This window comes from Euleptes europaea, chromosome 1 (assembly GCF_029931775.1).
Source record: "Euleptes europaea isolate rEulEur1 chromosome 1, rEulEur1.hap1, whole genome shotgun sequence".
Lineage (NCBI taxonomy): Eukaryota > Metazoa > Chordata > Lepidosauria > Squamata > Sphaerodactylidae > Euleptes > Euleptes europaea.
Genome location: NC_079312.1, coordinates 19,383,562 through 19,408,211, shown reverse-complemented (window position 1 = coordinate 19,408,211; position 24,650 = coordinate 19,383,562). Strand labels below are relative to the sequence as shown.

The 24,650-nt window shown below is 48.5% G+C and overlaps 2 protein-coding genes and 1 long non-coding RNA gene across 4 annotated transcripts in view; 2 read left to right on the top strand and 1 right to left on the bottom strand.

Annotated features, from left to right (window-relative positions):
* The window catches only part of PRRT1 (proline rich transmembrane protein 1), a 29,800-nt gene extending 20,756 nt beyond the window's left edge, over positions 1-9,044 (top strand). The window contains exons 3-4 of one of the 2 annotated variants that reach the window (XM_056863743.1): positions 1,919-2,044; positions 8,762-9,044. In XM_056863743.1, the coding sequence (XP_056719721.1) occupies positions 1,919-2,044; positions 8,762-8,938 (303 nt within the window). In that variant the 3' untranslated portion in view covers positions 8,939-9,044. Of the gene's footprint in view, positions 1-1,867; positions 2,045-8,761 lie in introns of both variants that reach the window. The other variant, XM_056863736.1, reaches the window with a different exon arrangement.
* Positions 9,045-14,371: 5,327 nt separating this feature from the next.
* On the bottom strand, positions 14,372-15,418 carry FKBPL (FKBP prolyl isomerase like). Its single transcript, XM_056864320.1, has one exon. It carries the CDS (start codon positions 15,325-15,327, stop codon positions 14,383-14,385), a length of 945 nt encoding a protein of 314 aa, XP_056720298.1. The 5' UTR covers positions 15,328-15,418; the 3' UTR covers positions 14,372-14,382.
* Positions 15,419-19,267: 3,849 nt separating this feature from the next.
* LOC130493569 (uncharacterized) lies at positions 19,268-24,202 on the top strand. The gene is made up of 3 exons (XR_008933976.1): positions 19,268-19,323; positions 20,327-20,422; positions 24,170-24,202. It is a non-coding gene; the product is annotated as an uncharacterized LOC130493569 (long non-coding RNA).
* Positions 24,203-24,650: the final 448 nt, after the last annotated feature.

Genomic DNA, 24,650 nt, shown 5'->3' with positions numbered 1-24,650 from the left:
TTCTAGTATCAGGGAGAGGGAGAAAAACTTATCCCTGTCCACTCTCTCCAAACCATGCGTAATTTTATAGACCTCTAACATGTCTCCCCTTAGCCACCTTCTTTCCAAGCTAAACAGCCCTAAGTGTCTTAACCGCTCCCCATAGGACAGTTGCTCTGGTCCCCTAATCATTTTGGTTGCTCTTTTCAGCACCTTCTCCAGCTCTGTAATATCCTTTTTTAGGTGTGGTGACCAGAACTGTACACAGTATTCCAAGTGTGGTCCCACCATAGATTTGTACAAGGGCAGTATGATATCAGCAGCTTTATTCTCTATTCCTCGTCTAATTATGGCCAGCATGGAATTTGCCTTTTTTACAGCAGCAGCACACTGGGTTGACATCTTCACTGAGCTATCCACTACCACCCCAAGATCCCTTTCTTGGTCTGTCTCTGCCAGCACAGATATCATCAGTGTATATGTGAAGTTGGGATTTTTTGCCCCAATGTGCATCACTTTACACTTACTCACACTGAATCTCATTTGCCATTTTAATGCCCATTCTTCCAGTATGTAGAGATCCTTCTGGAGCTCTTCACAGTCCAATTTTGTTTTAACCACCCTAAATAATTTGGTGTCATCTGCAAACTTGGCTACTTCACTGTTTAACCCCAACTCCAGGTCATTGATGAACAGGTTGAAAAGCACCGGTCCCAACACAGATCCCTGAGGCACCCCACTGCTCACATCCCGCCATTGGGAGAACTGACCATTGATTCCTACTCTCTGCTTCCTGTTTTTCAGCCAGCTCTCAATCCATAAGAGGACTTGTCCTCTTATCCCATGACTAGGAAGTTTGCTTAGTAGTCTTTGGTGGGGGACTTTGTCAAAAGCTTTTTGGAAATCCAAATCTCTCCCCTTCCCAAACCCCACCCTCCTCAGTCTCTGTCCTAAAAATCTCCAGGTATTTCCTAACCCGGAAGCTGGCAACTGTATTCTTCTAATTATCCAAGTGGGAGATTTTCCTTCTAGCCCTGGGAAGGTTTCTCAATATTTTTTGCTCCTTTCTTTCTTAGATGGTATTACTCTCTTTGAGGTGAGAGTTGTAGCCCTTCTTTTTGTGAATGTATCTTTTCTGAGTTTTAGAATTCCCCGGAAGATCTATTTATTCAGCACAATCTCATGGGAGAGGTCTTCTGGAATTGTACCACTTCGGACTGCAAGAAGGCATTTCATTGTCCCCTCTCACGATAAACCCTTCTGATATATAGTTAGCTAGCATACTCAGAAAATAGATTCCTTTGAAATGTGGTGTTGGAGGAGAGTGTTACGGATACCGTGGACTGCCAAAAAAAAAAAAATCAGTGGGTTATATAGATCAAATCAAGCCTGAACTGACCCTAGAAGCTAAAATTACTAAACTGAGGCTATCTTATTTTGGACACATTATGAGAAGACAAGAGTCACTGGAAAAGACAGTCATGCTAGGAAAAGTTGAAGGCAGCAGGAAAAGAGGAAGACCCAACAAGAGATGGATGGACTCAATAAAGGAAGCCACAGCCTTCAATTTGCAAAACCTGAAATAGGACATTTTGGAGGACTTTCATTCATAGGGTTGCCATGAGTAGGAAGCGACTTGACGGCCCTTAACACACACATACACAGCATACTCAGGAAGGGACCAGGTTAAAACTGGAATATTTTTTGACTCACGGTGGGAGAACTTTTGAGAATACGATTCCCCGCCTGCAGTCTGAAGTGGTACAGTCCGGGAAGGACTCCTCCATAGGACTGTGCTGAATATCAGGCTCATCCCTGAATTTCTGGAGCAATGTAAACTGGAGATCCCCTGCTGTTGTGATGCCAGCTCTCTGTCTCTTGCCCCTAGCCATACCCCCAGGGCAACCCTCCTCCTCCACCGGCTATGTCTCCAACACAGGTGACACCTGGCATTGCCATCCTGGAACCGCGTCGCCCGCCGCATGATTACCTTCCCATCGCTGTCCTCACCACCATCTGCTGCTTCTGGCCCACGGGCATCATTGCCATAATCAAGGCGGTACAGGTGAGCATCAGGGACAAGAAGGAGGGGGCTTGTTGTGGGCTTTATTCCCGAAAGATCTTCAGGGATTGTCCCTTGCATACGCAACAAGTATATTAGGAAGGGAAGTGATAAATGCGTATGCTAGGGCAGGTGTGTAGCTCAGAGGCAGTGCATGTGTTTTGCATGCAGATGGCTTCCGGTTCAATCCTGGCTGTATCCACATCATGGCATGGTTTCCATGTTCCTTCTCTTGCTGCTGTGTGAGTGAGGGGTGACAGAAGGAAAATGGTGCCAATGTGGGCATGTCTTGAAAACATAAGGCAATTGTGCTTGACTGTTTCCCTTGCGGTCACCCCTCCAAAGACTTCGGATCTTTGTTTTGATTATTCATGCCATTTCCCACCGTCAGAGGTCGCCTCGCTCTCCCCCTGCGTTTCCCCGCGTTTTGCCCGCGTTTTCAAATTTGAGATAAAACAAGTCTCTTGAAATGTGGGCTAAACGCGGGGGAACGCAGGGGGAGAGCGAGGCAACCTGTGATAGTCAGAAACGGCATGCATAATCCAAACAAAGACCCAAAGTCATCAGAAGGGTGACCATGAGGGAAACAGCCAAGCATAAAAGGCCACACACATCTTCTCATCCACACACCATCCCAAAAGATCATACCAAACCGTGTTTGGGAAGGTGGTGGAAAAAAGGGAAAGTGGGTGATGGGTGTGTGTATGTGACGATGTCATGTGGATGCTCCCCCCAAAAAAAGTCCAGTTTAGATGTGAAATGTGAACAAAATCTCCATGTCTCCTGGCATCCCATGCAGAAGATGGGGAGGATATGTTCTCAGTTGTGTTGGATGACAGGACTTGGACTAATAGATATAAACCACAGCAGAGGAGGTTTAATTTAAATTTGAGGAAGAATTTCCTGGTGGTGTGGTGTGTTTGACACTGGAACAGTCTTCCTCGTGAGGTGGTGGATTGTTCATTGCTGGAGGTCTTTAAGGATCAATTGGATAACTACTTGTCAAGGATATTATAGTTGTAGTTCCTACGTTGGCAGGGGGTTGGACTAGATGGCCCTGGTGGTCCCTTCTAACCCTGAGATTAAATAAAATAAAAACAAATCTCAAGTTAAGATTTTAAAGGAGGGGCCATGGCTCAATGGGGTAGATGACCTGCTTTGTGTAGTTCAACCCCTAGCATCTCCAGTTCAAGAATCTTAGGTAACCAGTGCTGGAAAAAAAAACCTGGAGAACCACTGATATTGGGCGTACTGAGGTCAGAGGACCAATGGTATCTCAGTACAAGGCAGTTTCATATGAGTTACTATATATTCCTAGTCCATGAAAGGCCATAAAGAAGGGCCCCATCCCCAAAATGGACTGCCACCCCCTCCCCCACAACCGTCATCTCCAGGCTGGTAAGTGGGGGCCAAATGGTACAACCGAAAGGGTCAGATCTGTCACAGAGGCTGCCAGTTGTCAATCTCTACAGAATGTTGTTTAATAAATGTGCCTTGCGGGACTAAGGGTGCAATGTGTACCTTTCATTCCACTGAAGGCCCATAGTGGTGGTAAAGTGAGTAGGAATACTATCTGGTAATGTTGACAATAGGGTTGCCAACCTCCAGGTGGGGGGCTGGAGATCTCCTGGGATTACAACTGCTCTCCAGATGACACAGATAATAATAATAATAATAATAATAATAATAATAATAATAATTTACATTTCTACCCCGCTCTCCCCAACCCGAAGGTCGGGCTCAGAGCGGCTTACATAGTCTAAAACACAATAAAGCAATAACCCATTAAAATAGTTTAAAATAAAATAGCCCAATAGTGCCCCTCAATGGCGCCAAAACTCCAGAGACAGAAATTTGTAATAAAATTAATCTAACCACACCTAAGGTGGTATAGAAGGGGTGGTGCTCAGCAGCGAGGAAAGCGGGTGGGGAGGACTAGGGAGGCCAGTTATTATAATGAGAACCGTCGCTGGCCTCAACCATAAGCCCGGTGGAATAGCTCTGTCTTGCAGGCCCTGTGGAACTCCTGAAGGTCCTGCAGGGCCCTGATCTCGCTAGGGAGGCTATTCCACCAGGCAGGGGCCAGGGCCGAAAAAGCCCTGGCCCAGGCCAGCCGGATACTCCTTGACCAGGGATCACCAGCAAGTTGGTATTACATGAACGTAAGCTTCTCTGGGGAACATGCCAGGAGAGGCAGTCCTGTAGATCTGTTCCTCTGGAGAAAATGGCTGCTTTGGAGGGTGGCCTCTATGGCATTATACCCCGCTGAGGTCCCTCCCCTCCCCAAACTCCACTGTCCTCAGGTTCCACATCCCGAATCTCCAGGTATTTCCCAAGCGGGAGCTGGCAACCCTATACTAACTCAGGGTTGGGAAACTCCTGGAGATTTGGGGGTACAGCCTGGGAAGAGAAAAGTTCGGGGAGGAAAGAGACCTCAGCAGGGTATAATACCACAGAGTCTACCCTCCAAAGCTGCAATTTTCTCCAGAAGAAATGATCTCTGTAGTCTGATGATCAGTTATAATTTTGGGAAAACTCCAGGCCCAAACTAGAGATTGGCAAGACTAGTTGACAGTGAGGGTTTGGGTCCCTGCCGGTTAAGGTTGCCAGCCTCCAGGTAATAGCTGGCGATCTCCTGCTATTACAACTGATCTCCATCCGATAGAGATCAGTTCACCTGGAGAAAAGGGCCGCTTTGGCAATTGGACTCTATGGTACTGAAGTCCCTCCCTCCCCAAACCCCAGCCTCCTCAGGCTCTGCCCCAAAAACCTCCCACCGATGGCAAAGAGGGAGCTGGCAACCCTACTGCCGGTAGCCGGGGGGACCTGGCAACCTTAGGTTTGACTGTGGTGTCACCTGACAAACCTAGGGGAGGGGCCATGGCTCAGTGGTAGAGCATGTGCTTGGCATGCAAAAAGTCCCAGGTTCAATCCCCGGCATCTCCAGTTAAAGGGTCCTGGCAAGTAGGTGAAGGGAAAGACCCCTGAAGAGCCGTTGCCCTGAAGAGCCGTTGCCGGTCTGAGTAGACAACACTGACTTTGATGGACCAAGGGTCTCTGATTCAGTATATGGCAGCTTCATGTGCTCATGTGACACCTTTCTTGTTGTTGAGTGCTCTGGCAAGACCATCCTAAAAACCTTCACCATGTTCGGAATAAGAAACGGCCCCTTTCCCGGCAAAGAAACGTCTTGGAACACTTAGGGAACACAGAGGGGGCAGGAAACAGCTCAAATTGTGCCGAAACATATGCTGAGTGCACTCCCTGTTCGTGCCTGGCTGGCACCCCTCACCTCCCACGCACGGGCGCATTCTGTACCCTGGAGCCGAGAGCTCTATTCCATGCGCTGAAAATAAGCTGGTGCTTGGAGGAGGCCGGGGGCCACTTCGTCGCCCGGGCCAGGCTGCTGGTCTTCACCTCCAGCGGAGGCGCTGAGAGGCCGTCTCTGCCTGTCGGCCCAAAAAGACTAAGAACTTTAATTTTTTTAAACTGCCAGTTGGACAAGCCGCCGAGAAGGACGCCCACTCGGCAAGTCTTTCTGAGAGCCCTGCGTAGTGAGGATAATGTTAGGAAGATGTGCTGGCCACCTTCCCCCAACCTGGGGACCTTGGTAATTGTAGTTGCATGGGGATAGTATGCTTACCAAATGACAATGCCCTAGATTCTTTGTTTAGCCCGTATCTATTGCCCTGTCGCTTCAAGTCCTTGTATCTTGTCCTATGTTCAACAGAGCTTCTCTCGTCCATGTTCTGCTTTATAACGGCTAGAGGCGAGTCCACTAGTACATTAGAGACCGACACGATTTTGGGGGGTATGAGCTTTCAAAAGCTCCCTTTGGGCGAAAGCGCACGGTCGCTTTGGCCTCCTTTGTCCCCTGTTTCAGCCAGGGTTCAGCCAGGATCGAACACACGTTCGGCGAAAACGCATGCGTTCGATCCTGGCTGAATCCTGGCTGAAACAGGGAATGAAGGAGGCCAAAGCGACCGTGCATTTTCGCCCTTTGTCTGATCTGATGAATGGAGCTTTGACTCTTGAAAGCTCATATCCTGAAAATCTTGTTGGTCTCTAGGGCTGCCAACCTCCAGGTAGGAGATCTGCTGCTATTACAACTGATCTCCAGCCGATAGAGATCAGTTCACCTGGAGAAAATGGCCTCTTTGGCAATTGGACTCTATGGCATTGAAGTCCCTCCCATCTCCAAATCCCGCCCTCCTCAGCTCTGCCTCCAAAATCTCCAGGTATTTCCCAACCTGGAGCTGGCAATCCTATTGGTCTCTAAGGTGATACTGGACTCACATCTAGCTGTTCTACTGCTGACCACCACGGCTACCCTCAGAAAATTTCTTCTTTATTTTCTTCTAAACATTTTGAAGATACTTAACACAGCAATGTCCCTCCATGTTGCTATAGGTTAAATTATCCATAGTTGGCCAACATGTGGCTGCAGAACCAGGTGAAGTTTTTGCTGGCTATACCACTTTAGTTGAGGATTCTCCCCCCACCCTCGATTCTGAACATTCACATTAAAAAAAAAACCACTTGATAGCTAGAAGATTAGCATGCAGGGAGACATTTGAATTGAAAACCTTTCCCCTGACTTGCTAGTTTTCTGAATGCAGAAAAATTCATTTTATTGATTTGATTTTATCCCACCCTTCCTCGAGTTTCTGGCAGTACACAAGGTTCCTTGCCTATATTATCCTCACAGCAATCCTGTAAATATGGATGCCAGCCTCCAGGTGGGACCTGGGGATCCCTCAGAATTACAGCTCATCTCCAGACTACAGAGATCAGTTCTCCTGGAGAAAATGGATGCTTTGGTGAGCAGACTTTATGGCATTGTACCCCACTGAGGTCTCTGTCATCCCCAGGCTCCACACCCAAATCTTAGGATCATACATAGATCATAGAGTTGGAAAGGACCACCAGGGTCAACTAGTCCAACCCCCTGCACAATGCAGGACATTCACAACTACCTCCCCCCCCACGCCCCCAGTGACCATGCCCAGAAGAGGGCCACACACACACAAAATCCTCCAGGATCCCTAGCCAATCTGGCCTGGAGAAAAATTGCTTCCTGACCCAAGAGTGGCGATCGGCACTACCCTAGGCATGCAAGAAAGGGCCACAAGAGCCAAACACTGATGCAAACCTTCCTGCCCTCCCTCTCATGATCTGCCTAAGTTCACAAAATCAGTATTGCTGTTAGATGGCCATCTAGCCTTTGCTTAAAAACTTCCAAGGAAGGAGAGCCCACCACCTCCTGAGGAAGCTTACTCCACTGAGGAACCTCTCCAACTGTCAGAAACGTCTTTTCAATGTTTAGCCGGAAACTCTTTTGATTTACTTGAATTTTAATTTAATTTTGATTTAATTTTCAGGAGTTTCCCAGCCTGGAGCTGGCAACCCTACCCCCACCCAACCTCCCTCTGGTGGCCAGGGAGGACATGGCAACCCTACCTGTGAGATAGGTTAGGCTGAAAAACAGTGACAGGTCCAAGGTCACCCAGCAAATTTCATGGAAGATGAGGAATCGGACCCTTACTCCTCCAAGTCTATCTCTGACAGCTTACCCACTGTGAACACATGAAGGTGCCTTATACTGAATCAGACCCTTGGTCCATCAAAGTCAGTATTGGCTACTCAGACCGGCAGCGGCTCTCCAGGGTCTCAGGCAAAGAAGGGTCTTTCACATCACCTACTTGCCTAGTCCCTGGAGATGCCGGGGATTGAACCTGGGACTTTCTGCATGCCAAGCAGATGTCCTACCACTGAGCCACAGCCCCTCCCCTCTCTTTCATGTGAGGTGGTGTAAGAACATAAGAAGAGCCCAGCTGGATCAGACTAATAGTCCATCTAGTCCAGCAAACAGTTTCACACAGTGGCCAAACAGCTAGCTGGGCAGGGGGGGGGGGCTGTGGCTCAGTGGAAGAGCCTCTGCTTTGCATGCAGAAGTGCCAAGTTCAATCCCCAGCATCTCCAGTTAAAAAGGATCAGATAGTAGGTCACGTGAAAGACCTCAGTCGAAGACCCTGGAGAGCCACTGCCAATCTGGGTAGACAATACTGACCTTGATGGACCAATGGGCTGATTCCCTATAAGACAGCTTGATGGGTATAGCCAGTTGTCCTGGAGGACCGACAAATAGGGCTTCGAGGCCGAGGATGTCTCCTGATGCTTCCCCCCTAGCACTGATATTCATTACTGCCTCTTGATATGGTGGGTTCCCTTTAGGTCCATCCTTGACTACTAGCCATGCTATCTTCTTTTCGCTGCCAAAAGTGGTGCAGTCCAGCAAGAACTACACAAAATATTGTCGAAGGCTTTCACAGTCAGAATTCATTGGTTCTTGTAGGTTATCCGGGCTGTGTGACCGTGGTCTTGGTATTTTCTTTCCTGATGTTTCGCCAGCAGCTGTGGCAGGCATCTTCAGAGGAGTAACACTGAAGGACACTGAGACAGAGACACTGTCCTTCAGTGTTACTCCTCTGAAGATGCCTGCCACAGCGGCTGGCAAAACATCAGGAAAGAAAATACCAAGACCACGGTTACACAGCCCGGATAACCTACAAGAACCAAAGAACTACACAGTTTGCTGAGCTCCCAGTTTCTAATTATGTGCATACTATGGATAGATTGTGCAGAGCCTACAGAGCAGCGCTTTGCTTCTCTGAATACTTCTGCTGACCCATCCATCCCCAACGTTTTCATTTCTGTAAGGTGCGGACTGCAGTCGCTCGCGGTGACATCGTCTCGGCAGAAATCGCCTCGCGGGAGGCCCGCAACTTCTCCTTCATCAGCCTGGCGGTGGGCATCGCCGCCATCGTTCTGTGCACCATCCTCACTGTGGTGATCATTATCGCTGCCCAGCACCATGACAACGACTGGGACCCCTAGCGACCAATCGAGGCGTTGTTTTCGGCCTACTCCTGTACCACCCCGGCAACTGGTGACAACTGCCCTGAAATCCCTGGCAACCATCTCTCCCAAGGATGGTCCTTGGCAACCGTCTCCTCCCCTGCCAACGATTACTTGGAAAACGCTTGGCAATGGTCTCTGCTCAGTCCTTGGCTACCGTTGCCTTTGTGAATGGCAAATACTCAGCAACTGACTTCCAGATAACTGCGGTCAGACTGAATCCTGACACACAAACACCCCCGGGTGCTGCTCTCTTAGGGCCCTAGCAACCAACGTTCCCTCCTGCCAGTTCTTTACCAGAATATTTTGCTCGCTTCCTTACTGCCCAAAGGAGTAGGCTCCACCTTCTGCATCCTTGGCTACATCCATCTTCCTCCTGCTGGGTTTGCATGCACAGTGCCACTGACATCCAGAATTAAAAACCCCTGCCGCCTCAACCTCTGTTGAGCTTCACCCCTCTTCTCTCCATCCACAGTCATTTTTCAGCTACTCAGCACATTTAAGAAGGCCTTCCTCTCATGGGCTCAACCTTGGTGTTTGCGACTAGTGAGATGCAACCGTAGTGATCTCCCAGTGGCATTGCTCTTCTCCAACTGTTCCCCCTCCCCAGAGTCCTAGACTTGGAAGGGGACTTATAGGCCATTGAGTCCAAGCTCTTTGGAAATCCAAAGCTTGACCATCTCCCATAGTTGGCCATCCAGCTACTGTTTGAAGACCTCCAGCAAAGGGAGGCCTCCCTTCCATAAAATTGGTTCCATGGTAAACCTGCTGATATGTCTAAGAATCCTGTAATTTTTCCTTCTTGGACCTCCACCTCTAAGATAGGTGGAGCCACCTCATACGTGGGTGTTTTGAGTCTCTGCCTTTTCTTTTTTTAAATCCTTGCTTAGTCTTCCTAGCTCTATTTTTGGAGAAGAGCAGCGTAGTCACTCCCAAGGCGTGCCATTCTTAACCTGCACTTGGGGATCCAAATCAGGAAGGAATTGCTTTCTCCTTGTTCCCCCAGCCAATTGAGTTTAATAAGATTAGCAGCTCACCACAGGTTTTTTGAGGAGCCTCTGTTCTGTACGGCTTTAAGGAATCCCTTTCGTCCTAGCCATCTTTTACTACTCTTCTTTTGTAATTATCTTTTTTTCTTTCTCTTCCTGGCCATCTCTCGCTTCTTTTGTAATTATCTTTTTCTTTCTTTCTTGAGACAAACAAAAAAGGACTGATGAAGATAACAGGGCAATCCTAGGCAGAGTTACTCCAGTCTAAACCCATTGCTTTAAATGGATTTAGACTGGAGTAATTCTGTTCAGAATTGTACTGTAAGGCTTTCTTTCTTTCTTTCTTTCTTTCTTTCTTTCTTTCTTTCTTTCTTTCTTTCTTTCTTTCTTTCTTTCTTTCTTTCTCTTCCTCCCTCTCTCTCGTTTTATAAATGCTTGTGCTAAATGACAAATGTACTCCTAACTCATCCTCATAGTAATCTTACAAAGCAGGCCAGGTTGAGATTTATACCCTGGTAAATCCTCAGCCCAGGCTAGCTCAATCTTGTCAGCTCTCAGAAGCTAAGCAGGGTAAGCCTTGGTCAGTGCTTGGATGAGAGACCGCCAAGGAAGTCCAGGTTTGTCACACAGAGGCACCCACCTCTGAACGTCTCTTGCCTTGAAAACCGCCTGAGGGGTCGCCATAAGCTGATTGCGACTTGAGAACAACCCCCCCCCAAAAAAAGTCCATTGAAGCGCATGGGCTTAGAAGGGTGTAACTCTGCTTAGAGATGGCCGATGTTAACCATCTTATTTAGATCGGAAAAATCCCTGCCTCACGGCCCGTTAATGCTCAGGGTTCCGGACATGAAGCCACGTTAAAATAAGACGTCAACCTTTTAATTTTAAGGAGAAAAATGAGATGGGGCTGGAAGAAGATATATTCAGGGGAATCCACAACAGCAGATGCTCTGCAAGCACCCAGAAAACAAAAAGTCATCAGGCACTTAAAAAAAAAAAACCTATCTCAGAGGAGGAAGAGGGGTGCCCTGAGCAGCACCTACTGTGTACAACAAAAGCTCAATTTCCCACGCTGACGTGGGGTGTTATGGTGGTATTTCCGATCAGCAGGTTTGTCTGAGTAGAAGCAGATTCCAAAGTGAGATTCCAGGTAAGTGAATTTCTCCGGGCAGCCTGGCGTCGCACCATTTCAGGCTGCAGTTGTGGGAAGCCACAATTTTTTTTAACGTTCCCCCCCCCCTGTTAACTGCACCTTGCACTTGTGTTTGGGAGTGGGTGGGGGGAATCAGGTTTCAGGAGACGTCAGCACAACTAGGTTCAGCAGGCGGAAAGATTTCTGGCTGTTCTGTTTTATTGCTCCCAGTGCCTCTCCCCCGAAAACTGCTGTGCCAAACCCACATTCTGTGACATGAAAGAAACACAAAAAAAACAAAACCTCCCCAGTTCTTTCCCCCTATTTTTTCTTGGATGTCGGACTCTGTGATTATATTATTCTCTCTGTTGCAAGTGACATGGTTACAGAATCTCTCTCTATTACTTAATAAAGATACTCGATTCTCAGTATCGGCTGCCTTTGCAACGTTGTTTAATCCAGGGTGGCTTTTTTTGGGGGGGGGATTTCCCTTGAAATGGGGGGGCACGTTTCTTCTTCTGGAGGCCAGTTTTATCGTAACATCACGGCGACTCTTTCCTTCCTAGTTCCGCCTACCCACGGCTCCTCTGTGGGTTTCCAGATGGCACGCGGGGGTACGCCAGAAGGTTCAGCATGCCTCTCCCCTGTTCACCTCCCCACCACCTCCTCGTTCCATTATCCTTTTCCCTGGGTTTACCATCCCCAATCTCTGCGGTTCCTGGCACTGCAGTCTCTCCGGAGACGGTTGCCTGGATACAGCAAGAGGGGTATGTATGGATTCAAAGTGATAGCAGGGCATGTGACGGCCCTAGGGGAGGGGGGGGCGGCGAGGGAAACTGGAAAAACCCACAATAATAACAGCAAGGGAGAGTGGCAGATTTCCGATCACGGCCAGCTTAAAAGCCACAGTGGCGCAAACGGTGTGGCGGCCGTGCTGCCAGCAGAATACATCACCCCTCTCCCACCGGGAATAAGTCAAGTCAGGGTCACTCCAAGGTTTCAGGTTAGGGGTACTTGGCTTTCCACCCAGGACTGTCTCCCGAGAAACCCAAAATTCTTCTCCTAGAATTAAATTAGACCGTCATGATAGGAAAAGTGGAGGGCAGCAGGAGAAGAGGAAGACCCAACAAGAGATGGATGGACTTAATAAAGGAAGCCACAGCCTTCAATTTGCAAGATCTGAGCAAGGCTGTCCAAGATAGGACATTTTGGAGGACTTTCATTCATAGGGTCGCCATGAGTCGGAAGCGACTTGACGGCACTTAACACACACACAGAATTAAATTGTAAACCCTGCTCGCTGTTGCTATTTTTGTATCCCAAATTCTGGCTTTCAAATAATTTGGTTTTGATTTCCCTGTAAGTCACGAGAAGGGAAAAGGCAGAAAGAATGAGGTTTGGGGAGAAAAGTGATCTACAGGGCCTCAGAGAGGTAACTTTAGGCAGGGCCGTGTACATCTTTCTCACCCCCCCCCCCAAATTACATAATAAAATATCTTTCCGCTAACTGGGCAGGAGGGAAGTGTGGGAGAGCTAAGGAAATCACATGGGGCATTAAAGCCTCATCTCAGTTGAAGCCCTGCTCCTACCTCACAGGGTTGGTGTGTGGACAAAATTATGCAGAATGTGAAAGCCTCGTCTCAGCTGAAGCCCTGCTTCTGCCTCACAGGGTTGCTGTGTATAAAAAAAGGAGGAAGTGAGATCCATGCACACCTTTTGGAGCCTCTTGGAGGAAGAGCAGGAGCTTTTGCCAGCTGTCCACATGTTTTTAAATACGTCTTCACCCTTTGAATGGCTAGGAAGCTTGCCTGAAAACATACACACACAAAAATATGAATGCTCTACACTGAAGGTCGTGATTTTGAGGATGGAGAATTCCACCTCTAATTCCAAATGTCTTGCAATGCATGCGGACAAGCTACAACCCTACAGTGTGCTGGGCATGCACAAGGACCTGCACTAGGCAGGTGTCTCCCCTCAATACCCTTGGGAGTCCTACTGTCCCCCTGGCTCTTTGACTCCTGAAGCTGTGCCCATGTGGTTTTAAAGGCCCCCTCTACCCCCACAGCCGGAAGGCCTAGAAACTTGCTTTCGTTTAGCAAACAGGAAAAATGCTTCTTGGAAAGTCAAATTCTAAGCCCAGGTATCCAGTTCTGTGATTACAGAACAGTCCTTCCAGACATGAAAACTGTACACTGCATGAAGAATGCTGGATTGGGACTGGGGAGCCTTGCGTTCAAGTCCTCCCCTCCCCCCCTAGCCATGAACCTCATTGTATGACTGTGGCCCTCTTAAGGTTCTCAGGTTTGAACCCAACTGGACATGGGACCCAGGGATTAGGGTCACTTTTTTTTTAGGCTGAAAGCAGCAGCGGGAGGGAATTCGGATGAGGCCGTAGTGCACAGGAAGACAGGTCTGACCCTGTTCTCCTGATCTCATTATCCACCAACTCCCCCAAACTGAAGTTTGCTTTGCAGGGGCAAAAAGCAGAAACTCTTGGGCATGTGGAAAGGGTTAGACCTACCTCCCCCAAGACTGTGGCCACAACCTGAATTGCTCCTGGCCTTGCACAGTGGCTGCTTTTAGCCTTTGGGGGAGGGGGGAAAGAGAACATATCAAGTTGCCTCATACTGAATCAGTTAATTGGTCCATCAAGAAGAAAAAGAGTTGGTTTTTATATGCCGACTTTCTCTACCACTTAACGAAGAATCAAACCGGATTACAATCACCTTCCCTTCCCTTCCCCACAACAGACACCCTGTGAGGTAGGTGGGGCTGAGAAAGCTCTAGGAGAACTGTGATCAGCCCAAGGCCACCCAGCTGGCTTAATGTGTAGGAGTGGGGAAACAAATCCAGTTCACCAGATTAGAGCCCACCGCTTATGTGGAGGAGTGGGGAATCAAACCCGGTTCCCCAGATTAGAGTCCACTGCTTCTAACCACTGCTCTTAACCACTACACCATGCTGGTCAAGGTCAGGACTGTCTACACAGACTGGCAGCGGCTCTCCAGGGTCCCTGGTTGAAGTCTTTCACATCATCTACTACCTGATCCTTTTAAGTGAAGATGCTGGGGACTGAACTTGGGACCTTCCGCATGCCAAGGGCAGGCTCTAACAATGAGCCACAGTGGCCTCCCCAGATTCTAGTCCTGCCTCTCCTGGGTCATAGGTAGTCTGTTCTACAGAGCTTGTGCTAGGATAACACAGGAAAAACTCAGGCACGCTGTCCCGCAGTCCTTGGAAGAAGAGTGAGATGAAAATAACATATAATGACAAACAAGGCTATGGGTTAATCCTTTTATTCAGCCAAACATTTTCTGCATGGCTCGTGCCAGTTTGGCATCCCGTGCCTTTATCCTCTCCATCACCCTGTCCAGCTCCCGCCGGGCCGCTCGGTTTCCCGGCTCCACTCGCAAAACACCCTTCAGATCTTGCGCAGCCCCTTCCAGGTCGTTCATGGCGTCGTAAGCCAAGCCGCGCCGGAACAGCGCCTTGGTGTTGGCCGGCTGCAAGGCCAGCGTCTTGGTGCAGTTGCACGCAGCGTTGGCGGGCTGGCGCAGCCTCAGCTGACAGGCGGCCAGGTTGGCGTGGAGCTCGGCTTTAATTTGGTCGTAGTCCGGGGGTGGGGCCGCTGCCACCAGCAGCCGCAGGGCCTTGGCATAGCGCCTGGCTGCCGCGCCAATATCCCCCGCCCGGTAGAGCTCGCTGCCGCGCTCTTTGTTGCGGATGACCAAGTTCCACTTCTCGCTGGCGCTCATCTCCCAGGAGTCCTTGGCCTGCGTGAAGCTGGACAGGCGGACAACAATGCTCCCTCCTCCCGTTAGCCTTAATTCTGCCCGTTCCCCGGCCAGCATGGTCTCCAGGCAGCGGTCCACCGCCCCGTCCCATTCAGCGTCACCCGCCCCCAGCTCCACCTCAGCCCAACTGTGGGATGGGTAACTCAGGGGACCTCCCGGTTCAGCCTCAATGAAGACCTGGCACACGGAACCGTCTTTTGGCTTATCCACGCCTTTACCGGCCTCCAACACCAGTTTGATGAAAGTGCCGTCAGGGCAGGCCCAAGGGACGTCCCCGTTGGCAGATCTTAGTTGGTTGGGGGCAGGCTGGTTCTCTTTCAGGGCCTCCCCTTTCGCCTTGGCCCCAGCCTCCCCTCCATCTTGGTTGTTTCCTTCTCCACAGGCTGTTATCTGGCTTTGGCTTTCGTTCTCCGGCTTTCCTCCCGGACCTTGTTTCTTCTCACTTGCCATTACCTTCTCAACCAATCGGAAAATTCCTAGTCTAGCAATGTAATGCTCCCCTCCACCAGCAGGAGGAACTGATTACGATGAGGAACGTCGAAGTCCTGATTGATATCTGCTGATGAAGAAGAAACCCAAAATGGCATTGAAAATAATAACGCATTACGCTCCATTTCTCTTCTCCCCCTTCATCTCCACACCCCCCATCCTTAACTCCCCTGGCGGGCCAGTGTAGTCCAGTGGATAAGGCAGAGGGTGTAGAACTAAAAGACCTTTTCCTCCAAATCTTGGGTTAGTTGTGGACTCGCTTTGGCAGCCTTGGGCGAATCGCATTCCTTCAGCCTCAGTCCCTCATCTGTAAAACAAGAAGGACAACAGCTTAACTCAGACGGTTGCTGTGGAGACATGATCAGTTTGTGAAAGGGCTGGTGCGGGACAAGGATTGCAGAACGATCAGTTCACAACAAGACGAGGTTGACAGCAGCAGGTGTAGCAGAAGCGTGGAAACCTTGAAGGGTGGTAGGACCAGAAGCCTCCACCCGTGTCTCCTGGAGACACAGAACATCACGTCTACGTAAGAACTGGAAAAATTCAGAGTCGCATAACTTATTCCCCCACCCCATAATGTTCCAACAAGACTAGAGATTTTCAGAGATTTGGCTGGCTAGTTCTCTTTATGCCTCTTGGGCCTCTTTGGACGTTGGCCCAGTCAACTTGCAGAACAACTTTGCCTCTTCCAGCCATTTTATGTTAACAAATCTGCGCTGGGGCCCTGCGGTTCATTATCACCCTTCGGTTGCTGACAGTTTCTCCCAAAGCAGTTCACATCACTGCTATGGCAGGACATCACAACAGGCCAGCCTACGGGATGGACATTCAGTTTTTAGCGTATTCCCTTGCATTATAATAACCGGCGGCTCTCTCCCCACCAGACACGTTCGACTCCACGCAGAGAGGGCGTTCAAAATGGGACAGGGCTCCCAATCTCCCAGGCTACCCTCAGCCTCTCCTTCCGGGCCGGTTCACGCCCACTGCAACACACCTTTCCGACAGAGCAGGCACACATGCACACCCCATTCAAACCTCCTGATGATGCCCCCCTTGTCTGGAGCGTCAGGCTCATTTTCAAAATGTGCATCCCTCCCACCCATCCTTCCCTCCTCTTACCCCTCTCGCTTGGTGTAGCGTTGGATCAAGGAGTTTGCCCGGGAGAGAATATGATTCAGCTTCTGCCTCAGCCACACTCCTCTCTTTAATCCCCCTCCACGTTCCCCCCTCGTCCTCCCCCTTCCAACGTCATTTCCTCAGCAACCACCTGTCTTAGCAACAGCCGAAAGCTGAAGCTGTCTTTCAGGAGATGCTAAGATGGAGGCAGGCAGAAATTGGGAAAGAAAAGAAAGGGGAAACCCTCTCTGTTCAACCTGCTTCTCCACCCATCAAAAAAAAAAGAGAGATTTCTCTTCCGTTTGTAGTGTAGTTACTCTCTTCCCATCCGCGTTAGCTAGGATTGCCAACCTCCAGGTACTTAGTATGGAGTCGGCTAGTTAATTTCAAGTCAATCACAGACACAAAGTAATCCAGAACTTGACAATTTATCACATAGGTGCAAAAGTGCAAATGTGCAGTGAAACACTTTCACTGCACATTTGCACTTTTGCTCCTATGTGATAAATTGTCAAGTTCTGGATTACTTTGTGTCTGTGATTGACTTGAAATTAACTAGCCGACTCCATACTAAGTTCCTGACTGTGTGTAATAGTGTGGTGGTGTATATTTTGATTGCTCAACCTCCAGGTACTAGCAGGAGATCTCCCGCTAATTCAACTGATCTCCAGCCGATAGAGATCAGATCACCTGGAGAAAAATGGCCGCTGTGGCAATTGGGCTCTATGGCATTGAAGCCCCTCCCCAAACCCCGCTCTCCTCAGGCTCCGCCCCAAAAACCTCCCGCCAGTGGCGAAGGGGGACCTGGCAACCCAAGTGTCAGCACCTTACTAGGTATACCTGCTATTTATGCTGAAAGCTGTGCTGAGGTTTACCAACATTTGAAAATAAGAAAATGCAGCACCGAAGGAGCTAATTAAAGGTCAATGAGATTCCCCGTTATTTTCTGCCTTTACAAAACAAATTGCTAGAGCTAATAGGAAACTGCCTGACCTGGATGGCCCAGGCTAGCCTGATCTTGTCACATCTCAGAAGCTAAGCAGGGTTGGCCCTGGCTAGTACTCAGATGGGAGACCACCAAGAAACGCCAGGGTCACCATGCAGAAGGCGGCAATGGCAAACCACCTCTGTTAGGGCCTATTCAAACTGCCTTTATAATCTGTTTGAGCAGCAGGTGGCTAAAGGATTTTTTTTGTCAGTTCAGACACAACCAGTTTGGCTCCTGGCTGCTAATGGATTTTTTTTTTTTTACCAGTTCAGACAAAGTCGCTTGTGTCCCATTTGCAAAGAGAGGCTGAGCCAGTTTTTATGAAAACTGCTTCCAACCATTTTTCTTGCGCCTTTGAATCGCTCCAGTGTGCTGTTTGAACTGCCTGGAGTGCTTTGGGAAGGACAGCGATTGTTTCCCCGCCTTTTTGGCTGGTGCGTTCTTTTCTGGCTTTTTAAAATCATTCTGAGATTTGTGTTATAGCGCTATAATGCAAATCTCAGAACGTTCCCCGCCCCCCAAAAAAGCCAGAAAAGAACGCACCAGCAAAAAAGGCAGGAGAACAATCGCGGGGCTGTTTGAACTAGCCACAGCGCTTTAGAGATGGCTCGTAGATGGATTGAAATGAGCTGTATGAACACCCATCTTTGTAGCGCTTTAATCCAAGACGGGCCAACAACGGATGACTTCCGGTTTAGAACGGTAATCTGAATAGGGCCCTAGTCTCTTGCCCTGAAAACTCTACTGGATTACCCTAAAACAGCTGTGACTTGACAGCACTTTACACACAATAGGAAACTGGGTGGCTTTTAGGTGGGTAATACTTCTGGACCCACTGATAAAGACAACCAAAGCAAGAAACTGCTTAAATACAAGGAGCAACAAAACTATCTAGTAAGGCACTCTCTGAGCCTTGGTCTAGGATTAAGGTCCAGTGATCTAAGTCCCCAAACTATCAGTTCCCTAACACAGTTAAACAAGGGAACGTCTCTAAATTGTAAATTATGCCACTACAGTACGGATGATGAATCACAACTGGGCCAACCACAAGGAGGAAAGGGGGTCTCTAGCCACTCCAGGGACTCCACAAGGATGCAGAAAAATATTAATTTGCAGATTAACCAGAAGAAAGGGGAGGACTGAAAGTGCTCAGAAACTACAGGAACTATGAGACCAGTCCAGTCTCATTTAAAGGGAAAAGTGGTGGCGGGGAAATCAGCCTGCTGCCAGGCAACAGTTTTGATCTTTGTGACTTGGGCAGGGGATATTGTAGTGAGGGCCTGTTTTATTTTTCCATGTTGCTGGTTGACTATATTTCACTGTTGCTTGTTTTAGTTAGACTGTATGTTTTATCCATGATCTTGTGGCTCCCATGGGTTTTGCCAGCCATTGGAGAGGGAAAATATATGCATATTGTAATTAAACAGTTTTCATCCGCTTGGGCAGAAAATCGTTGGCCAGGAATAAGGGAAGGAGGGTGGAGAGCCGCGAAAAGGGAAGAAAAGACCGTGCCACAAAGCTACTCTTCTGTACTTGACTGGATTCAGTGCAGATTAAAAAATGCCAGAGAAAAAGCCTAGACCAGAAATGAGGTGCCTAGAAGCTAACACACTACTGTGTGGTATCAGTGCCTTTTCCTTAAAGAAAAACCTGTTCTGGCAGTGAAACTTCTCGGCTCGTGGGCAGAAGTGGAATTTCAGCAAAGGAACTGAGACCTAGAACTACATCTCCCACAGTGCCTTTCTCCAACCCTTCCTTTGTTTCCCCCCCCCACTCCTTTTATACAAGAGACAACGGAGAGCTTCCTTGCCGGCTGACACCCTGCTAAAACATGGTGTGACTCATAATAGGCGGTATGTAGGGTTTTTTTAAAAAAATCATTTAATACATCTGTATCCCACTTCCCCAGCCAGTGTGGTGCAGTGGTTAAAAGTGACGGACGCTAATCTGGTGAACCGGGTTGGTTTCTCCACTCCTCCCCATGAAGCCAGCTGGGTGACCTTGAGCCAGTCACAGTTCACTCCCAACTCTCTGAGCCTCACCTGCCTCACAAGGTGCCTGTTGTGGGGACAGGAAGGCAAGGCAATTGTTAGCCACTTTGAGACTCCTTAAAGCAGGGGTGGGGAACCTTTTTTCTGCCAAGGGCCATTTGGATATTTATAACATCATTCGCGGGCCATACAAAATTATCAACTGAGAACTCACCCGCACGCATTCTGGCTCTGCCCCCTTTAACCCCTCTATTGTTGCCACTTCCGCCCCCAGCCCTCTTGTAGTGCAGAGGGAATACGTTTCTCCACGGCCCGGGTGGGAAAGGGTTAACACAGTTTCTTGGGCAGTCCTAGCAGCTCCATAGCTAATGATTCTTCTGCAAGGGGGGGGAAAGGTTCATTTTCTCGGCAAAACAAACTCAAATCTGTCTTGAATAGAGGCTATTCCTGTCCATGGGAGGGGGCAGATCGCCAGTCTTAGATCCTTCTGAGCTAGAGATCTGCCAGGACCCACAAAGGGCCAGACCAAATGATTTCGCGTGCCTGATACAGCCCCCGGGCCTGACGTTCCCCACCTCTGCCTTAAAGGTAGAGAAAAGCCGGGTGTAAAAACCCACTCTTCTTTTTCTCCGGAAAGAGGGCTCAGAATCAGTGTAAATATAGGAAATGAAAGCCAGGATTCCTGGGTTCTCTTAGAATTTGGGGAAGAGAAGCGACTACTAGCGCCCCCATGACGAATTTCTCTCCTGAAACGTGCTCCATGACTCAGAAAGTTTGGGAACCGCTGACCTATAGAACAGTCAAGCACACATGTCCTGCATCTCCAGAAAAACACACTTTCAAATATCTAATCTTTCTCATTCAGCCTGCCGCTATGTGGCTAGGAAAATAGCAGCTTCCCTGCGCCGGGAGGATCTGGGAGAGCCTATATCGGTGTGCAAGAGTCGGATCTGCCAACCTGGTGAGTTTTTCCTTCTGCCAGAAGATTAGAGTCACCTTCCTTTCAGAAACCAGGGTGAGAACATTTCTGTCTCCCAGAATCCACAGTAAATGATCTACAGCTACTGTGGTCAGTAAAGAGAACTTCAAAGGGAGACCTCAGCATGAATTTGCTAGAATTCATCAAGAAGTTTGACACCATCCTCCAAATGCTTAACAAAGATGTGGATTTCCTTAATCACAACACAGTTGTTAATTAACAGAGCAAAACTGGGGAGATTTTCCATAATTACTATAGGGAAAAGTCTCTGCTTTTGTAGACTGTTTGGTTTTTACATAATTACATCACTTCCCTCATTTCACAGCTACACACATGCACATCTACAGACTCGTGAAGACTAGAGTTGTCAACAAGGCCTGGAGAAAACGTCCTGTTATTTACTTCTGTGCCATGTAAAGCTTCAGGTACCCTCTTCAGCACATTAACAGTGCATTCTTGACTTTTGAGGCCGAAAGTCCTCAGGAGGCCAGGAAGGCGCTGCACCGGGCGTTGGGCCCCTCCACGCTGGTGCCCGGGCTACTTACGCCGCCGTAAGTGACCCCAGCGCCAGCGTGGAGGCCCGGACGCCGGTCTCCACTGCAGCTGTGCTACCCTGGGATGCCGGCGGGACCTTCCACTGGCATTCCACTGGCATAGAGGCCCACACCGGCATCCTGGGGGTGTTCTAGTGTCCTGGGAGGCGTCCCTGGGGCGTTCCAGGGGGGATGAGCTGCCGTTAGGCAACCTCCTTTCCCCTTTCACCCTGGGTAAGCCGGCGGCGAGAAGAGCAAGGCTGAGCCAGCTTTTTGCTGGTGCAGCCTCGCTTTTCTCAATGGAGTGAAAAGTCCCAGTTTGACGCCCACCCCAAAGCCTCTAAAAGACTTTTTAAAAATTTCGGCGGCCGCAAAACGGGTTAGGAGGCGCCTCCCCCCCCATCCCCTGCCGCCACCAGCTCAGAAATGGGCTGTATGCCTCTATAAAAGGTTTGGGACATTTTTCTCTAGGTATTAGCAACCTAGCTGGGCCAACAGTTTATCAGCATATACTCCCTGGTTTGAGTATCAATGTTTCCAGAAGCAAATAGAGATAGCAAACTAAGAAGCAGCACAGTCATTGGGGTTTTTTTTGTTACCCTTTCTCTTTGCCTCTAATAGCTGCATCACTGACAAAAACTCAAAATGGGCAGCATTTTCCCATTATGGTGGCTTGTAGCTGTTGAATTTCTGCCTGTGAAGGAGCTATTAGAGGTGGAACACAGGTGTCTGAAAAAAAATCTAGCATCCTGCTAAGGATATTTCTTAGAATCATAGTGTTGGAAAGGGCAATACAGGCCATCTAGTCCAACCTCCCACTCCATGCAGGATCAGCCTACTAGAGCATCCCTCACAAGACTGCCAGAGAGGGGGAGGATCACCACCTCTCTTAAGTGCTTGAAAACTGGGGATTGCATCTGATGAAAGTAAGAGGTTAGATGGACTTTCTGTCGGACACACAGTAAGAAAAATTCCTTATCCTTTTAAAACATCTTCTTCCAACAAAACCAGATTTCACCATTCCAAGTTCTGCCTGTTCTAACCCTGTTAGCCTCTCACAGTGCCCTAAAGTGTTGGCTCAAAGCCCCACATGCTGCCTTCATAACCCATTTTTCTTGGTTCCACATTCCATATTCCATTCCATATTATTAATATTTTACATGTGCTGGGGTGGCGGTGTCCGGCCCTGTGCTAGAGTCTAGATCGTACCAGCATAGCTTGTTGTTTTATCTGTTTCCTTGTTTTATTACTATCTGGCTCCTCTATTGCTGATCGACGGCGGGTTTTTTTGTTTTGTTCCCGTGTCGGCTAGTCAATTATTTAGTTATAACAAACAGATAAAACTATCCAAACAGGCTGAGATAGGGTTGGAAAAAGAAAAAATATATATAATTAGGACTCCTTATTGGAGCTTCAGCTGGAAACAGCCGTTGAGCCGGAACCCCAGAGGTGTAGTCGACTCGTTACATTTTATTTATTTATTTATTGGTCACTTTTATAGCCCGCCTTCCCCAGCAAAGCTGGGCTCAGGGCAGCTCACAACAAAATAATTCAATAGTATAAATACATAAAAGCATTAAAAACATAAACAGTCCAATCAAAAAAGATTTAAAACAGCCCCATAATCGTCATTAGCTACAGAATAATAAATAGTATACTGATGCAGGTAAATCACATAAAACCGGCTAGTTTTCAACTTCAGGACAGTGTAAGGGGCTTAGTGTGTATCAGCTGTGAAAGTGCCCCTAGTTTCCACCTAAACTTAGAAGACAGATGGGGTTCTGTTACCAGTGGGTAAGAACCACTATGCATGAGAGTAAAGATACTACACAGTTGCTTGTTCAGTTACAGCAGGGGTGGGGAACCTTTTTTCCACCAAGGGCCATTTGGATGTTTATAACATAGGGTTGCCAACCTCCATGTGGTGGCTGGAGATCTCCTGCTTTTACAACTGATCTCTAGGTGACAGAGATCAGTTCCCCTGGAGGAAATGGCTGCTTTGGCAACTGGACTCTTTGGAATTGAAGTCCCTCCCCTCCCCAAACCTCACCCTTCTCAGGCTCCACCCCCAAAATCTCCAGGTATTTCCCGTCCTGGAGCTGGCAACCCTATTATAACATCATTCGCGGGCCATACAAAATTATCAACTTAAAAATTAGCTGACCAAGACCTAAGCAGGCAACTGCTCCAGATGACCCCCCCCCCGGCACGGGCAAGCAGGCAGGCATCCAACCGGTTTACAGGATGCCAAATGAACTGTGCGCTCGGAGTACATTGATAAACACGCATTTCCTCCTTTTATCAGGGAGAATACACAATGTGAAGTATGAGTTTCCAGTCCTACTCATTCATTTCAAACCTTTTCCTGTTTAAAAGTTGGACTTCACTAACTGGATCTGTCGGTAGATTTTTTTTGGGAAAAAGTCTGCTTATCAGTTGTTAAGTACAATACTTACCTAGTGTAGGTTTGGCAGTGCTTCAGAAGAAACATTCCATCTATTAAGAAGGGAGTCTCATCCTTCTAAATGCAAAGTGAGCACTAATTAACGGTAATGATTGCTAATCACTTTGCTTTTATATTCCTTTAGGAGCATTCTAAAGTCTAGATCGTTGCTCCTGCTCCGCGTGGTCGGGGCTGGATTCTACAGCTGGCTCCTGCTACCTCCACATGCAGGGATGAAATGAGGACACACTGGCTAAGAACTCGCCCCACCCCCCGCGCATTCTGGCCCTGCCCCCTTTAAACCCTCCATTGTCGCTACTTCTGCCCCCAGCCTCTTGTAGTACAGAGGGAATACGTTTCTCCATGGCCCGGGTGGGAAAAGGTTAACACAGTTTATTGGGCGGTCCTAGCAGCTCCATAGCTAACGACTCTTCTGTTAGGGGAAAAAAGGTTCCTTTTCTTGGCAAAACAAACTCACATTGAATAGAGGCTATTCCTATCCGAGGGAGGGGGCGGATCACCAAATCACCTTCTGAGCTAGAGATCTACCAGGACCCACGAAGGGCCAGACCAAATGATTTTGGAGGCCTTAAACGGCCCCCAGGCCTGACGTTCCCCACCCCTGAGTTACAGTGTCAGACTGGGATGCGAGAGACCCAGGTTCAAATCCTCACTCGGCTATTGAAGCTTGTTGGGTGACTATTAGGGTTGCCAACCTCCCAACATAGCTTGTTGTCTCTCCTTTTCTTACAGGCCACCAAAACTCCATAACAGGCAACCAAAACCCCACAGCAATGCCTCCAACTACAAGTTGCACTGTGGGCCAGGGGCGCCCTCCTCCTTCTGCTTTAGAAGTTGGGACCCAGAAGCCTTTTACATGATGGAACAAAATGGAGGGCGGAAAGCAGCGAATGACGGTTCATTTGGCAACTCCTGGATGTGCAGGAACTGAGTGGGCCTGAGAATCCTTCTGCCACTCCCGCCCCTCACTGTTTCACTCTGAAAATAAAATGCTTCTCTCACACGTTATCTTGCTGTAATCCTTACAACAGTCTTGTGAGGTATGTTAGCAGGGTTATCTTTATATAGCGGGGGGATGCTGAGAAACGATGTTTTGCCTATAAGGCCACCGAATGAGTTAATGACAGAGATCTGAACCAGAAACCTCCCGGATTGCAGGTAATTCATGCAGCCTTTGCTCTATCGCAGCTCCCAGTAGGAAAATATGCACCTT